Source organism: Exophiala viscosa, assembly GCF_022695815.1.
Source record: "Exophiala viscosa unplaced genomic scaffold EDD37scaffold_10, whole genome shotgun sequence".
Lineage (NCBI taxonomy): Eukaryota > Fungi > Ascomycota > Eurotiomycetes > Chaetothyriales > Herpotrichiellaceae > Exophiala > Exophiala viscosa.
The window spans coordinates 1,128,914-1,144,436 of NW_026944362.1; the positions used below are offsets into that span (position 1 = coordinate 1,128,914).

Here is a 15,523-nt window from a genome sequence, read left to right on the forward strand (position 1 = left end):
CGCGGAGCCCACCTAAACCTCTAGCAACCTGTTCCCATCACACCCCTTACTCAAACACCAGCTGTAGATATAGCACAGACTTTATCAGACTTGCTGCAACGCTGCATAAACATCGGCCGATCACAGAAATGTAAATCCATCACAAACCCTCGATACACTTGACCAGCGCCTCGATTCCACGGTCAGTGACCTCCCCACTCTTCTCTTCATCAAGCATCCATGCCAAATCACTCAACATCCCCAGCGGCACCTCCTTCTGCTTTTCAGCTTCATCACCGTCACTTTCTCCCGCTTTGAGTCGCCGCGCCATCAAACTGGTATACTCCCACTCCCTAGCCGCCTCCTCAGCTCTGTCGACCACATTCGCCGCAATTCCGCACATACTCGCGCAGTGCATGCCGAAACTACCCTCGGCAGTTCCTGCCTCAAGCTTGTAAAGGAACGTGACTCGCCTGTTCTCGTCGTCAACCAGGATCTTCATTCGCTGCGCCACGATCTCCGGATGTCCCTTAAACTCCGCGGAGAGCGAGTGATAGTGTGTCGCGAAGAAGCCTAGACAGCCGATATGTGAAGCGAGATGGTGCAGAACGGCCTGGGCGACAGCCACACCGTCGTGAGAGGAAGTGCCGCGGCCAAGTTCGTCCAGGATGACGAGACTGCGGGGCGTGGCCTCGGACAAAATTTTCTTGGTCTCGGCCAACTCGACGAAGAAGGTCGACTGCGCGGCGAAGATGTGGTCCTGTGCACCAAGTCGGGACATGATGCGGTCAAAGGGCGTAAGACGCGCAGATTGACAAGGCAGATAACATCCTATCTGGGCCATGATCACGGCAATGCAGGTCATTCTCAACACCGTTGATTTGCCAGCTGCGTTCGCGCCAGTCAGAAGACTGATGTTGGCCGTGTCACCGCCGAGGACAACGTCGTTCGGGATGAAGTCGTCCACCTGTGTCAATAGACATGGATGGCGAAGCTCGACGAGGTCGAGCGTAGAACGAGTACTCTCATCGCCTTCAATGAACTCAGGTCGACAGCTCGGGTGGCCGAGACTGGTACTTGCTTTTGCCAGAGAGATGAGACAGTCGAGTTGAGCTATGATGCGGACCGCCGCGAGCCATATATCGTAGTTCTCATCGAAGCGGGCATAGAACCGACGGGCAACTTGATTGACAATTTGAGAATGCGTCTCCTGAGCTTCCTGAAGCCTTCGAACGAGTGCTCGCAGTTCTGGGAAATACCATCTTTTGACTGCTTGCGTGGCCGACATCTGATCCCAATTCTTTGGAATGCCCTTGACTTTCGTAGGAACCTCCAATTGCATGATCTCTTTGCCGTTATCACGATAGCATATTGCAGATGAACCAAGTTCTTTCCGCCATTGCCGAAGAAGCAGATTAAACTCCTCTTGTATAGCATCAATGTTGTCTTGCGACTCGTCAAAGTCTTCCTCGAAGCCACGTTCAGGGACGAGAACGCCAGTGTCCTTTGCTTTTTTGCGGTCAAACGCATCCATCCAGTATTTGAGGCGAGATTCCAGTTCGGGCATGGCAGATATGAGTTGGCCAATGACCCCTTCACTATCTTGAGGCTTTCCTGATCCATCACGCAACAGAGACATTGTGTGGTCGATCTGTTCAAAGCCTTCGAGTACTCTCACAAAGTCCTGGACTTTACAAGTACCAGCATGAACGCGAGATATCAGCCTCTCCAGATCTGGCATCTTCGTCATCTGCGAGGTAAATCGATCACGAACCTTGGTATCAGCATTGAGTGAGTCCACAGCATCCAGACGTGCATTGATCTTCTCCGTATCCATCAGAGGGTGACAGACCCATTGTTTGAACATACGTTTGCCGAAGGGAGTAATACATCGGTTCAACAGTTGGAACAAAGTGCCTTCGACTCCGCCATCGAAGGAGTTGGCGAATATTTCCAGGTTGATAAGTGTTTGGCCATCCAGGACCAGACTTGTCGCCTTGCGAATAGGATCGTACCAGGTAAAGTTCCCTAGTGTGACGAGATCTCGCTCTATTTTCAGTGTCCTCAAGTACTGAATCAGAGCACCAAGGGCGGACATCAGCAGATCTTTGTCTTTGGACTGTTCAAGAACCTCAGGCCAGTCCATTGGAAAGTAATCACAAGCCTCAATCTCCTTGGCAGTAATATGCCCTTCCCAGAACTCTTTCCCTGGCTTCAAGTAGTTCCAAATGGTCGTAGGACCAGTGTTGTTCTTGAGTATTCGTAGGGTCTTCGTTGTGATACCGCCCTTCTCGAGCAGGATCTCCTGTGGCCTGGTCTGTGCTATGAACGTCTCGAACTTGGTCATGTCGGCGTCGTCCACGAACTGTGTGATGTGAAATTGACCAGTAGCTGTGTCAACGAATGCAAGGCCAAATGCCGGCAAATCTTCGATCTCTGACTCTTTAATCGCAACGCAGTAGGTGGACATGTCGTCTTGTAACATGGTCCCGTCAACCAAGGTTCCCGCGGTGAGCACACACGCTAGCTCTCTTTTGATGACTTTGTCGTCCTTGCTAGGCTTTTTACTGCCAGCCTTTGTCGACGTCTCATCACGCTCACGCATATCTTTGGCAAGTTTCGACTCTAGTTGGTCAACACGAGCAATCTTAAATCCTTTGGCAACGAACTGGTTCGCCCACAAACCCAAACTCGACTCCGGGACGCCGACCATCCGCATATTCACCCGGTCGGTCAGCTTGAGATCGAACAACTGGTGTCCGATGGTAGCATCGTTCTCATACAATTCGTAGAACTTTCCCTTCTTGAAGAAGACAATGGTATCCCAGAACTTTTGCTTGATCTCCCAGTACTGCTTCTCGAATGGAGAGAACTTGGTCCATGCCATGGGTGGTATGTACAATGTACGAGGGTCGAAGTCAGGATGATCACGCTTGTTCCTATCAATGTCTCTGATGTCCTCGAGCCAAGCATGTCGTTGTTCTGGTTCCGTCATGTGTGCCCGTTGTTTCTTGCTGCCGGGTTCTCTGGAGGGAATGTTCGAGGACCGTGGCTGCAGTGGTTGCGGATTCTCGGGGTCGTATGTCCATTTTTGAGCAGTCGAGGTATCTGGCAGGTCTAGGTCCAAATCCATGTTCATGCCCATGTCCACGTCGCCAGCGTCCGCATCGGTCGAAGGGGTAAAGTGGGACGAGACTTTTCGTGGAGCCGGTTTCGTGGGCCGTTTGCGTTTGTTAGAGGGTTTCACGTCGTCTTCTGAGTCGTCAGGAGCAATGAAGTCGTCCATGTCTGTGATGGTCAGTAGCAGTCCGACCACTACTCAAGTACCGCGTACCATCATCTTCTTGCTCTACCGCATTCTCCTGTTGATAGACATCCTCATCGGCACTATCTGAGAGTCTCCTCCGCTTCGTAGGTCGAGCACGGGCGACAGGCTTGGGTTTGAACACATCATCATCAGTACCTTCACTATCGGACTCGACGTAACTGATGGTCTTTTTCTTCGCCTGTTCCATGTCAGCAAACTGCTTCTCCGGAGATGTCATGAGACGGTACCTTTCGTGACGGCGTTCCACGAGCATTCAGATCGTCCAGACCATTAGTCTGCCCTTCGTCAGCTGACACTGGCGACGGCAGACCTCTGGCAGGAGGCGAACTCGCCTTAATGTCCTCTTCTTCATCTTCCGGTTGAGGACCATCGCTACTAGGGACAGGCGTCAACGAAGACCCAGAGGCTATTCCAGCTGACTTTGACCGATTCTTCAGAGGTGCGGGAGCAGTCGCGGTCTTCTTCGCAGGTAACACGGGTAGCGGAGCGGGAGAACCGCTGGAAGGTGTTTTGGAAAAGAAGCCTAGTAACGTCTTCTGGCCACCAGATGAAGGCGTCTTTTTCAGCGCCGGAGTGGAAGAAGGGGGGGCGGAAGACTTCTTGGGCATGACGATGGCACTGGAGGCCTTCAAAGGCCAAAGAGCGCGTATGTCTAGCCGGTGAATGAGTGGTGTTGAAGGATGGATTGAGTTGCACAGAAACCAAAAAAGAAATGGAGATATGGGGGAGTTCCTCCTTCAATGTGATGCAATCGCGTCTCGACTTTCTAGCGTGTCAATTCGAGTTCCACGCAAGTTACGCGTAGAGTACAGGGGACAGACCCCACAAGTTCCCCTTCAACGCCAGCCTTGTCATTTACTAGCAGGTACCTAGGTACAAGCACGCGTACAACGACTTATTTCTTCTCGTCGAGAGTTGATTGGCATAGTCATTAACTAGGTATCCTACACTGACGGGCAAGATAGCCTCTTTTTATACAGGTCTTGTACATTTACACAGCGATGGCGCTCAGTACTGTCACCACCCTTTCATACACCCTTTCCCTCAGCAGTTGCGCTGTCCTCGACTCTAGCCTGCTCTGCATGGGGTGCTTGGACTGCTTGTGCGTCGTCGCCTTTGGCTTCCGAATTGAACTGTGTACCTGTCGCAGAGGCTTCCGCTTCAGCAGCCTTTAGCAGTTCCCAAGCAGGACACGTCAATCCAGATGCCTCGTATTCCTCGTCAGGAATGATGGTGATGATCTTCATTCGCCACTTGCCCACTCGTAATATCAGCAGATGATCGTCAATGATATACTTGGCCGCTTCTTCCGCAGAGTTACCCTGGATAGGCGTAAAGCTCAGAGAATCGTCCATCTGGCCCTTTGCTGCAGTCGCGCCAACATACGCGCCCCCAGCCAAGATCAAGCGATGTCCTTCTGCTCTCGAGGACAGCATACCAGCCGCCCACATGATCTGTCCCAGTGGCTTGCCAATAACCAAGGCTTTGGGCAACTTGACACGAGTCTGAGTGTTGTCCTCTCGCTTCAGTGGTTGAGCATGTTTATTCAACGACGGATGTACAAAATCCTCTGTCCTCGATTCAGGAGTCTCTGATGAGCCAGCTCTCGCTTCTGCCACACTCGAAGCGAGGTCGCTGATCGTGAGCGTCTTGCTGTAGAGCTTTCGATGCTCAGCTTCGGCTTGCTCCGCAGCACCGAGTCCGTAGATCAGCTCGACGAACTCACGTGCGAGCTTATGCTGTGCAATACGCTTCGACTGGTCTTTATCGTGCTCTTGCATGATCTGGCCAATCTCTGGTAAGGGCAAGAAGGTGAATAACTTGAGATATTTCTCCACGTCAGCGTCGGCAGACCGTAAGAAAAACTGTCAGGATGTGTCAATATTTCATGCTCAATCGTTCAATGATGGACATAGCCTTACCTGATACAAATCGAAGATGCTGGTCATTTGCGGATCGAGCCAGACAGCGTTTCCTGCGCTCTTACCGAACTTCTCCCCAGAAGCCGTGGTCAAAAGAGGCACAGTGAAGCCGAGCGGATCGGAAGTCACCTCGACATCATATTTCCCATCGATGGCCTTCACTTGCCTAGCCGCCGCCTGGTAGTCTTGCGAGTCCTTTGCGATCATCTTGACGGCTTCCGCGCCGGCAAGGATGTTCCCAAACTGGTCCGCTCCACCGATTTGTAGTTGCACTCCTTTTTGGTATAGATGCCACCAGTCCCAGGCTTGGACGAGTGGGTAGCTGAACTCGGCGAAGGACATGCCGTCGCCTTTCTCCATTCGAGTCTTGACTGTGTCTCGACCTAACATGGGACCAATGCGTACATGCCGTCCCAACATCGACATGAAGTCCCGTGCAGATGTATTTGCCCACCATGTCGCATTATTGTCTAAAGCTCTCCGCCACGCCCACTCTTTCTGGTACCCTCTCCGTTCCGCGTAGCTTTCGATCGAGGCTCCAAGCCGTTTGAGTTGGGCATGCATGGACGCAATGTTCGCTCTTCGCGTGGCCGGAGTCATGACTTCTCGCCCACTCGTCCGTCCAATAGGGTCACCAATTGAAGCTGTGAATCCGCCTAGCTAGTATCCGATTAGCGAGGCTTGTGGGCAGCAACCTTGGAAGAAGATTCTTACAACAAAGTGTGTATCATAGCCGTGAATGTAGAACCAGCCGAGCACCATGAAGGGAACCATATGTCCAACGTGCATAGAGGCTGCTGTAGGGTCAATCCCGGCGTAGACACCAATTCGACGATGTATTAGTAATTTTTCCAGGTCTTCCCTCGACCTGTCCCAGAATTAGAGCATTGCCAGACGAAGCACCGAGTATACAAAATCCCTACCCGACGACTTGGTTGATGAAACCTCTCTCTTCCAGGACACTCAGCAAGGACCTCATCCTGCCAGCCTCGATCTCTTTAGCCCTCCGGCGCCATTCTTCCTCCGCGTCCTGGATCTTGCGCACATGGTTCCTGCTGATCGTTCGTTTCTGACTGGTAGCGAAGGCTGCCGGGACTGCATCATAGCTGCGCAAACGTTGAAGACAGCTACGACAGACGTACAACGACCGAGGGACGGCACGGACTGGGATTTTGGTGGACATGAGACTGTGTGATCATGTTTCAATGCGCATGCGCGTGCAAAAAGTACAATCCGCTTTGCGCCTGCGGAGGAAAAATGTTTGGAGCGACCCACGGCATGTCGGCGTTAGAAACCTCCGACCTCCTTCCAACGTCTTTCACAATCATCTCTACAAATTCGTCCGTTCCCCTCGTTCTCAGCCGGCCGCTTCTTTTCTCTCGTAGGAACACGTTGAGATCTTCCAATGAGCAACTTTTGTCCTCATCCATCAATATAGTCATGACGTCTAGATCGGGCGACAAGCGCAGAGCCGCACATGTTTCGGGCGAAAGCACCCCAGATCGGACCAAAACATAATGAGTAAGATAGGCGCCGTGGCCGACCAATGTACAGTATAAAGATATATTCATCCCTCTTCTGTCGGTATCGAATGACAGTCAAATCAATCATCCAAGCCAGACCACCATTTATCTACCTTCTAGCTATGTCTAACCTCAAGCGCATCCTCATCACTGGTGCAACAGGGAAGCAAGGCGGAGCCCTCCTGTCCGCCCTACTCAGCTCTCCACCAAAACAGCCCTTTCATCTAGTGGCACTGACACGAAATCCAAGCAGCCCGAAAGCTCAAGCCCTCGCACGCGAACCTAACGTCAGCGTCTTACAAGGCGACCTGAACGATTGCGAAGCCATCTTCAAGTCCTCACCAGTACCATTCCATGGGGTCTTCAGCGTCCAAGTGCCCCTGAGGCCAAAGGTGGAGGAACAGCAGGGCAAAGCCCTTGTCGACGCAGCAGTCACCAATGGCGTTCGTCATTTCGTATATACCTCTGCAGATCGAGGTGGTCCGGAGCGATCGGACGTGGACAAAACCGCTGTCAAGCACTTTGCTTCGAAGTTCAACATCGAAAACCATCTCCGGGACGTATCGAAACATGCCGACGGAAAGATGCAGTGGACTATTATCCGGCCGGTAGCATTCATGGAGAATTTGACGCCGGATTTCCTCGGACGAGCCTTCGCAACGATGTGGCAGCTGAACGGTCTAGATAGCAAGTTACAACTGGTATCTGCCGCTGACATCGGCATCCTTGCTGCGGATATATTCGAAAACCCAGGCTCATATTCAGGTCGCGCCATCTCCTTTGCTACCGATGAGCTCACGGCACAGGAAGCCAACGATGCCTTTTCGAAAGTCGTTGGAACTGACATGCCTACAACATATCCCGTTCTGGGCAGGCTCATCAAGTTCCTGCTTCGTGAACAGCTTGGTGTCATGTTTGATTGGTTCAAGTCTGCCGGCTTTGGCGCAAATCCGAAGGAGTTCAGGGACAAGTTTCCCGAGATGCAGGACTTCGAAAAATGGTTGAGGCAGTCAAGTGGATTCAAAAGGCAGACGGCTTAAGTGGGCGAGTACGATTCGGCAGCTTCCTTTTGCATCGAGAGCATGGGGACGTGCGTCCGCATGCTGGACATGCTCGCATGAAAGCGGTGCACCATCGACTGTGGCGGCCTTTTGTTGCTTCTCGGGTGATTCATTTGTACTTTTTCATGACTTAGACACGCGGCGACTTAGATGCGCGCTTTTCTGACAAGAACAAGATCTTTCCGTCTCAATCATCTTGGATCAAAAGTGTCATTCTGCCAAGGCCACTCTGCGACGTCCAAGTTCCAGTTCAGGCTTAACTCATCACCGAATAGGAACTGATCCCAATCTAGATTTGCGTCGGGTAGCGAACACTGGAAAGACGGGTCGGTGCACCCTTCCCATTCAGTGATTGACATGTTCTGCGTAGAGTCCCAAAAACCCAAGCCGACTGCACCAGTGACGGGCACTGTCGGAACCGAGTCGATTGGTGGCGCTCCTGGTTCTGCCTCGTCGAAACCAAGCTCCTGTGTCCTCTCGCGTAGGTATCGCCCCGGTTTCATCTCCAGATGAATTGCGCCAAAGTACGGCAGTACCACTGTACGTCTCCTAGGCGCATTGTCGCCACCATCGATGTCGAGGAAATGACCCAACTCTTCCAAAACCTTAAGACCCTGCCTGCTCATTGCGCCAGCGTGTTGGGCTGCGCGATAGCGGAGAATGTCCTTGATGTCTTCGATTAGGTCGAGATCTTCACGAAGCAAGGCTTTTGTCGCTTGCGAAGGAGGCTCCATGGCCGGACAGTATGCTAAGCGAGTAAGCAACCCGACCATAAGGATACAAGCATTGAAGATCCCTTGGAAGTCTTCGCAGGGGCAGATATAGACTGCCAGTGAAGGATCGGAGCGCAATAAGTGAAATAGTCGAAGCATGCTCCTACAGCCCTGTAGGCATAGGGTCCGGTTTTGCAGGTACTGATCGTTCTGACACAATAGTGCTGCGTCCTCGGCACCATCATAATGTTCTTCTTGAGAGTGAGGACCGGGCTTCATCATGTACGGCAGATGCAGGAAAGACTGCACTTGCCAGAACCACATTTGTGCGATGAGATGCTGGTATGTCACATATCGATCAGGCCGTTCCATGTGCGTGGCAATGTCCCACCATTCAATCGGCATCGCAGCCCCGGCCTCGTCTAAGCTTGATTGAATGCTCATGGTCATGGATTGTTTGGCATCATCTGACTCGGAGCTGGCGTTACGGTCATTTACGCGACCTGCAATGACTGCGACGACACGACGTAAAGCACGCATTTTGAGGTCGACAGGCAGTTCATCGCGGTCGGAAGCAGACGTTGGTACCTCGCCCTTGAGTACTGCAAGTGCTAATCGATCCGAGAACTGATCGTCCTGCGCGTGAGGGAAGCCGAGGACCATACTCATCAGACGATCCAGTTCGAGTATCGAGCCAATCCATCGCTGGCGGTGAAGCAGCCTGGTAACTTCGACCTCACTCATGGTTGGTATCCCACCACTTTCTTGAGCCGACGATGGGTGCGAATCAGTGAACCCGCACTCCCTTGCTACCTCAATTGCTTTGCGGATTGACAGCCAGGATTTACGGAGTTGGTTCGACTCAGCATACATCTTCGCCCGCATCATATAAAGTAGCAGTAAAGCAGGATCCCGCATATAAGTAGGGTCGGACGACGGCGACAGGAGCACTATGTCGACTGCAAGCAGAATGCGTTCAGCAATATCGGCCGGTGAAGCCGAAATGTTCAGGTCAATGTCGTCAACGCCAGGCTTCAGATTTTGCAACGACATTGCGATACACAGCAAACCCGTGGCAACCGAGATCGCATTGTCCTCGGACAATTTGCCAGAGACAAAATCATGGAGAGAGGTAGGCGCTATCTCTTGATGAGGCCAAGGAGCACCGGTATTCTCGGTATCATCACTGGCATCTGTGATATCGCTGAATGTTGAAGCCGTTGCGCTTCTTGGGCTACTACCATTGAAGAAGACTTCGTGCAACGCGAACGACTGGTCGCGCCATGCAATCCACCATGTTGTCGAGGTGCTGAGGACCTCTAGTAGATACGGCTCGGGTGAGATTGTCGAGCGTAATTTCTCGACGTCCGACATCGATTCAGAATCGGCATTGAGATTGGAGAACGTCAAAGTCTGGACTTTCTGTGTCAGGACGGCGGGCGATAGCGACGTTTGTGTGACCTGAAGGGGTACGTGTCAGCAGAAAGATTCCCAAATACCTGGGGGGGTTTTTTTGTGGCAAGGGCGTGAGGATTTCTACGGACCATTTCGTTGTTAAACAACTGGGTGAGCAATGGACTTGCTCTGTTCACATCGTAGTCTGATGCCAGTGCTGGAGAGAATTTGTCTCCCGCCCCATTTGTTTCTGCGTTTAGACGCTGTGAATAGCTATCGTGGTGGACTAACACGGGTCGGTTACTCGTTCCAGTGGAGCAACTTGGACTATCGGTCGTGTTGGCTTTTCGAGTGCGTGCTGCTTTCGGACCAGGACTTGGAGCGTTTTCCCGCTCCCTGGTAAGTCTTTGGACAACAGAATCTATCCTATTCACCAGGATTTTCACGCGCGGCAGGTCCTGATCCCCACCCGAATGTGGTGACGGGCAACTTGCTTCGTCCTCCTCCGCGGCATCCCTCCTACGTTTGTAGATTCGTCCAGGTAAACGGTCTGCACTTGGCGCTTTCGTTGCAGGAGATGAGAGGGAACAGGACGATTCTGCAGCAGGAGCTACGAGTCCTTGGGTTTCGCAACGGCGGTCATGGGTCTGACATTCTATGCAAGTCGTCCTGTCTTCTGTGGCATGACTGGCATCCACCTTCAAGATGAGGGCCGAAGTAGCGTTCCCGGTTGCCTCGTCAGGATAAATGCATCTTATTTTGCGTCGTCGACCTGTATGATTGATTTCGTTAGAGAGGGCTGGGACGGTCGCGCGACATGGGAATAATTGATGAATGCATTTCTGAAATGGAAAGCCTGAGGCAGGAAGAACGGCCGGGCCGGGCGGACCGTCGTCAATGCGTGCAAACGCTGACGACAACCCATCGAGCAAATTTGTCATAATCCAATAAAGGAGACGCAGAATATTGAAGGGGAGAGCAGTGAAAAGGTAAAAGACACTGGAACATGGCCGAGTACATACATTCTAGGCAGGACTTGGTGCCCTTCCGCATCGGCTTGAGTCCGGCCTTGCCATTACCATTGCTGGAATCGTGAGTCGTCGAAACCGATGGACTTGTCGTTGATATCGCCATTGGAACAGTCAGGAGGTCTGGGTCCGAGATCCCAACCTGTTGCACCTCAACTTCTCGTGAAGTCACAGTCGGGGCGCTGCAGTTTCGCCACCACGACGTGGAAAGAGCAACTCGAATCTAATATCGCGACTTTGCTGCAGTGGGACTTTGATTCTCGTGGACATTAGCTTGGCTGAAAAGCGGCAGCCACGATATCCAACACGAAAAAGAAGGGAGCCTGAGGATTGTTGTACAGTGGAAGTTGTCGAAGGTGGACTTCAATGGTGGTATCTCTAAGTGAAGCCTTGCGTCAATTACTAAGCAGGTCTCCACCAATCACTATACAAAACTTATCCCGAGCCTCGTCCCAAGCATTAGCTCTATGTCGATCGTTTCACGATTTCATCTGGTAGCGACATCTGATCTTCTAGCCCCAGATACTCATACACCATCATGGCCATCATGCATCCGAAGAAGTGGTCGATAAATCAATCCTGCGACTCCACCGTTGCTGGTCTACGCTCCTCAAGCGTCTCTCCTTTGTCGGTCTCCCTCTACGCTCCCCACGTCTAGCGGCCTCCAGACGCTTCACCTTCTGCACATCCACATGTGGATGCATTCTCCGGACATGATCGTATAGCGCTCTCCCCGTGGAGAAAGGCTTCTGGCCACGATGACAACTCTTCATAGGACAGACTATTGCATCCGGTGGTGCGAGCATGTCTATCTCGACGTCACTAACTTCGAGACTGGTACTTCTCGACTGCACCAGTCTAGGTTTGCGGGGTGGCGCGGCTGTCCTACCAGGCCGATGTACTTCCGCCAAATGTCTCTGGAGGCGCCATTGTTTGCGGAAAGGGAGGGTGTGTCTCGGACATGACTCGTGAGGACATCTCCGCAACTTCTCTTGCTCTTGTTCGACTGGTTCCTCGGATCCCTCGGTCTCGAAGGCAAGATGTTCCGTAAAGTACGATTCGTTGCCTTCCGTAGGCGCACCTTCATGGAGGGTGCGAAAGAGCATGTTCTCGCCAAATAGCTCTGCACAGCGCTCACTGGCTCGCGCCACTACTGCCGGGTCCCATCCTGTGAGGGACGCCATACCAACAACATCGCTCCAGCCTCGCAACGCTAGGTTCTGAGATCGGCGTGGTCCTTTTGAAGATCTTGCCAGGACTGATGAAACATTCGGAATTGCGGTGTCTGCCGACGATGCACGTTTCCTCGAATCGCTCGCGGGAAGAGAACTGCTTTTTTCTCGATCTTGATCTGCCGAATGCTCTTCAGGCGTATGCGAATATCGGCCTCTTCTTTTGCCCGTTGGTTTGGATGCGTAAGCATACCTCGCGTGATGTAGACCAAGCAATAGATCGTCAACTTTGGACAAGATGTGCCGAGCACTAGGAAGGAAGAGCCGCTTAGCTTGTTCGTCGTCCGCCAGCGGGACTGGTCTGCGCTCTGGAGTGGCGGTTCCATCTTCTCTTTCTGCTTTGAACTGTGCGTCCTCTTGCGTCCCGGCAGACTCTGACGGTGGGAATGGTCGAGATGAGAAGACCGGGAAGTCCGGGTCTTCAGATTCGGAATCTGATGTTTCCTCCCAGTCGGTCTCTTCGAAGCTGTCATCTCCAGCGTCATCAACCTCGACCTTGGATGGTCCATGATCTATCTTCATGTCCCTCTCGAATGGCACTGGAGACCTATGCTCCCATCGTCGTGCATTCCAAGTGTCTCGGGCTATTTTGGTAGCAGTTGCAACAATCCAATCTTCCAAGCTTGCACTCGGCCGCGAAATACCATCCAATCGTATTCCCTGCCTTGTACCTGTTCGTGGAAGCAACTCCTCCCTGGGCACCTCGTCAGCAGGCATGGGCCACGCTGTCCAATACTTCGGTATTGAAAATACACCTGCGCCGCTAGATGCCTCTTCTTCCGGATCATCTCCCGTCGTCGAGAGGACCGACGCAGCTCGTTGCTTGCCTTTCCTAACTTTCTTCCATCTCCCTTCTGCACGCGATATTCTGCTCTTCTTCTTCAAAGCAGACGTGTTGATCAAATGGATACCCAAGTCCTGGCTGCGTACCCGATCTAGGCTCTGTGCTAAGGTTCTCTCTTCCTCGGTCCAGGATTTCCAGGTAGATGCTGGCCCAAAATATCGGTTCTGCCGGGAGAAGTAAGTCTCGGCATTTTCGCCTTGCGCGAAAGGTTGATCGATCACTGATGGTATGGTCCTTTCTATGATTGACAATGTAGGAGACTGAAGCCCGTTGCGCAGTTCGTCCACTAGCTGTCGTTGTGGTGAAGAACGAAAATCAGTAGTCGTGGGCGATGCAGGGTCATCATCGTCAACTTCTTCGACCTGACTTGACTCGGTATCCATGTCGACGATGCCGCGCCATGGCCGTACTTCGCAAGACGTTTGCCGTAGTCCGAGGGTGCGAGGTTGCGACAAGCACAACTTGTAGATGAACACAATTGATATTCATGAGAAAGAAAGACAGAGAAGGACAAGGGTGAATTGATGGTCACGTGATACGTCCACCGCCGGTCACTATCAACCTCTGTTATCTATCCAGACAATCTATCTACACCTCCAACTACTCCCACCTTCCACCTACTCCTCAGGTGACCGCATCAACTATAACCCCGACTCTGGATAAGAAGCACAATCAGAGCCCTGGACGATGGAATCCGAGGAAGTCCCCTGGAGAATGACCCACTCGACGCCGACCTCGACTCAGTCCTAAACAGGTCAAAGGAGCGATCCGAAACCCTGTCCGTCGCCGAGCGAGATTCGATGCGAGATGGACGGTCTTCACTTTGACCTGCAGATAATTCGTTGCGATGGTATCTCTTGCGACGCGATCGGTCCGATGCATGGCATATCTCGTGTGCGAGCGAGGGAAGGGTCGGTTTATTTACTGCTGTCGGTCGACCATTAGTGTCAATCCGTTATCACGCATATCCCAACCGATCAATTGTTCGATTCAGCGTCAGATACATACGTCTTGAGATAGGAACGGTGAAGCCACCGGGGGCACTAATGCCGACACCATCAGCACCATACCTGGTGACTGGGCTTTGCCGCAACCTTATGAGTCCTTGTTTTCGTAGGCTGCCCGACTCAAGAGTGTCTCCTATCAAGTGGTAGGTATCTGCATAAGACAAAGGTAGGTCATATTCCCTTCTTCCACTTTGCTCCCACAGAGAATCACACAGCTCTACTTCAAATCTCATTCGATATGGCGCTATTAAAATCTGTTTGGATCATGTCGTTGCTGGGGTCAGTACAGGTGGGCAGTGTTTGGGGCAAGATCAATGTTGGGCCGAATTTCGAATATCCTATTGAAGACCTCGACTATGATCTCCCCTTCTCCAACATTGTCACCTTCGCACATCTACCTTGGGAACGATGCTTCAACCTCAAACACGACAGTGCCTTTGACATCGCCGTCCTTGGCTTCCCTTTCGATACCACTGTCAGCGTCAAGCCCGGCGCAAGATACGGACCACGAGGCATCAGGTCTGGAAGTACGAAAGAAAAGCCCGGCCGGACATACAACGTCAACTACGGGCTCGACTGGCATCAGAACTGGGCAAGGATAATCGATTGTGGTGACGTGCCTGTCACACCATATGATAATGCGCGTAAGTCTTCAATACTTTTTTGCCTCCAGGGCAAAGAGACAACTTTCCCACAGACACTATTGACTTATTTGAACCAGACGCATACAAACAAATGGAACAAGGCTACCGCATGCTCCTCCACAAGCCCGTCACCCAAACCTCCTCCAGCCCACCGTCCCTCGACAAAGTCACACACCCACGCCTCATCTCCATGGGTGGCGACCACTCGATCATGCTCCCGATCTTGCGGTCTCTCAAATCCGTCTACGGCCCCATCTCCGTCATCCACTTTGACTCGCACCTCGACTCGCTCAACCCGACAAAGGGCTACAGCGGCGTCGTGTCGGAACAATCGCAATTCACCCACGGCACATTCTTCTGGCACGCCGCGCAAGAAGGTTGCATCGCCAACAGCTCTGTGCACGGCGGCCTGCGCACCAAACTCTTCTCGCCGGCCGACTACGCCAACGACGCCGAGGTGGGCTTCTCGCTGATCCACGCCCGCGACATCGACGACATCGGCGTGCAGGGCATTATCGACAAGATCCGCGCGGCGGTCGGGGAGTCGATGGCTTATATTTCCGTGGACATTGATGTTTTGGATCCCAGTGCAGCGCCAGCTACGGGGGCGCCAGAGGCCGGCGGGTGGACGACGAGGGAGTTCAAGCGGATTCTGGAGGGGATCAAGGACCTGAATGTGGTGGGAGCCGATGTGGTCGAGGTGGCGCCGGATTATGATACCAATGCTGAGATTACTTCGATTGCCGCGGCGGATATCATTGTGGATGTCATTTCCGCCATGGTGGAGAAGGGGCCATTGGGGGGTTCTTCTGGGAGCAGTGGGAGAGATGAGCTGTGATAGTCCCCT

General features: G+C 52.5%; 6 protein-coding genes across 6 annotated transcripts; 2 read left to right on the forward strand and 4 right to left on the reverse strand.

Annotated features, from left to right (window-relative positions):
• Nucleotides 1-139: 139 nt before the first annotated feature.
• EDD37DRAFT_567991 (DNA mismatch repair protein MSH6) lies at nucleotides 140-3,915 on the reverse strand (the record flags this gene model as incomplete). Its single annotated transcript, XM_062814174.1, has 3 exons — nucleotides 140-3,267; nucleotides 3,314-3,485; nucleotides 3,535-3,915. 3 exons carry the CDS (start codon nucleotides 3,913-3,915, stop codon nucleotides 140-142), a joined length of 3,681 nt encoding a protein of 1,226 aa, XP_062667551.1.
• Nucleotides 3,916-4,215: 300 nt separating this feature from the next.
• Nucleotides 4,216-6,441, reverse strand: EDD37DRAFT_638735 (tyrosyl-tRNA synthetase). The gene is made up of 4 exons (XM_062817118.1): nucleotides 6,153-6,441; nucleotides 5,944-6,097; nucleotides 5,230-5,889; nucleotides 4,216-5,172 (listed from the first exon to the last, which is right to left on the reverse strand). The coding sequence occupies exons 1-4, from the start codon at nucleotides 6,410-6,412 to the stop codon at nucleotides 4,336-4,338; spliced, it is 1,911 nt and encodes a 636-aa protein (XP_062667552.1). The 5' UTR covers nucleotides 6,413-6,441; the 3' UTR covers nucleotides 4,216-4,335.
• Nucleotides 6,442-6,874: 433 nt separating this feature from the next.
• On the forward strand, nucleotides 6,875-7,792 carry EDD37DRAFT_612167 (uncharacterized protein; the record flags this gene model as incomplete). The annotated part of the gene is made up of 1 exon (XM_062815334.1): nucleotides 6,875-7,792. One exon carries the CDS (start codon nucleotides 6,875-6,877, stop codon nucleotides 7,790-7,792), a length of 918 nt encoding a protein of 305 aa, XP_062667553.1.
• Nucleotides 7,793-7,898: 106 nt separating this feature from the next.
• On the reverse strand, nucleotides 7,899-11,381 carry EDD37DRAFT_128609 (uncharacterized protein). Its single transcript, XM_062809392.1, has 3 exons — nucleotides 10,944-11,381; nucleotides 10,071-10,693; nucleotides 7,899-9,987 (listed from the first exon to the last, which is right to left on the reverse strand). Exons 1-3 carry the CDS (start codon nucleotides 11,053-11,055, stop codon nucleotides 8,005-8,007), a joined length of 2,718 nt encoding a protein of 905 aa, XP_062667554.1. The 5' UTR covers nucleotides 11,056-11,381; the 3' UTR covers nucleotides 7,899-8,004.
• Nucleotides 11,290-13,500, reverse strand: EDD37DRAFT_638738 (uncharacterized protein). Its single transcript, XM_062817119.1, has one exon. It carries the CDS (start codon nucleotides 13,406-13,408, stop codon nucleotides 11,495-11,497), a length of 1,914 nt encoding a protein of 637 aa, XP_062667555.1. The 5' UTR covers nucleotides 13,409-13,500; the 3' UTR covers nucleotides 11,290-11,494.
• A 770-nt stretch (nucleotides 13,501-14,270) lies between these two features.
• On the forward strand, nucleotides 14,271-15,514 carry EDD37DRAFT_612170 (arginase family-domain-containing protein; the record flags this gene model as incomplete). The annotated part of the gene is made up of 2 exons (XM_062815335.1): nucleotides 14,271-14,676; nucleotides 14,706-15,514. 2 exons carry the CDS (start codon nucleotides 14,271-14,273, stop codon nucleotides 15,512-15,514), a joined length of 1,215 nt encoding a protein of 404 aa, XP_062667556.1.
• Between the last annotated feature and the right edge of the window lie 9 nt (nucleotides 15,515-15,523).

Coding starts and splice junctions, on each gene's coding strand:
- EDD37DRAFT_638735 (XM_062817118.1), bottom strand. CDS start 6,412: ATGTCCACCAAAATCCCAGTCCGTGCCGTCCCTCGGTCGTTGTACGTC. Junction 5,890..5,943: donor GCTATGATACACACTTTGTT/GTAAGAATCTTC, acceptor ATCGGATACTAG/CTAGGCGGATTCACAGCTTC. Junction 5,173..5,229: donor GCATCTTCGATTTGTATCAG/GTAAGGCTATGT, acceptor ACATCCTGACAG/TTTTTCTTACGGTCTGCCGA.
- EDD37DRAFT_128609 (XM_062809392.1), bottom strand. CDS start 11,055: ATGGCGATATCAACGACAAGTCCATCGGTTTCGACGACTCACGATTCC. Junction 10,694..10,943: donor CACCAAGTCCTGCCTAGAAT/GTATGTACTCGG, acceptor TCAATCATACAG/GTCGACGACGCAAAATAAGA. Junction 9,988..10,070: donor AGTTGTTTAACAACGAAATG/GTCCGTAGAAAT, acceptor GTACCCCTTCAG/GTCACACAAACGTCGCTATC.
- EDD37DRAFT_638738 (XM_062817119.1), bottom strand. CDS start 13,408: ATGGATACCGAGTCAAGTCAGGTCGAAGAAGTTGACGATGATGACCCT.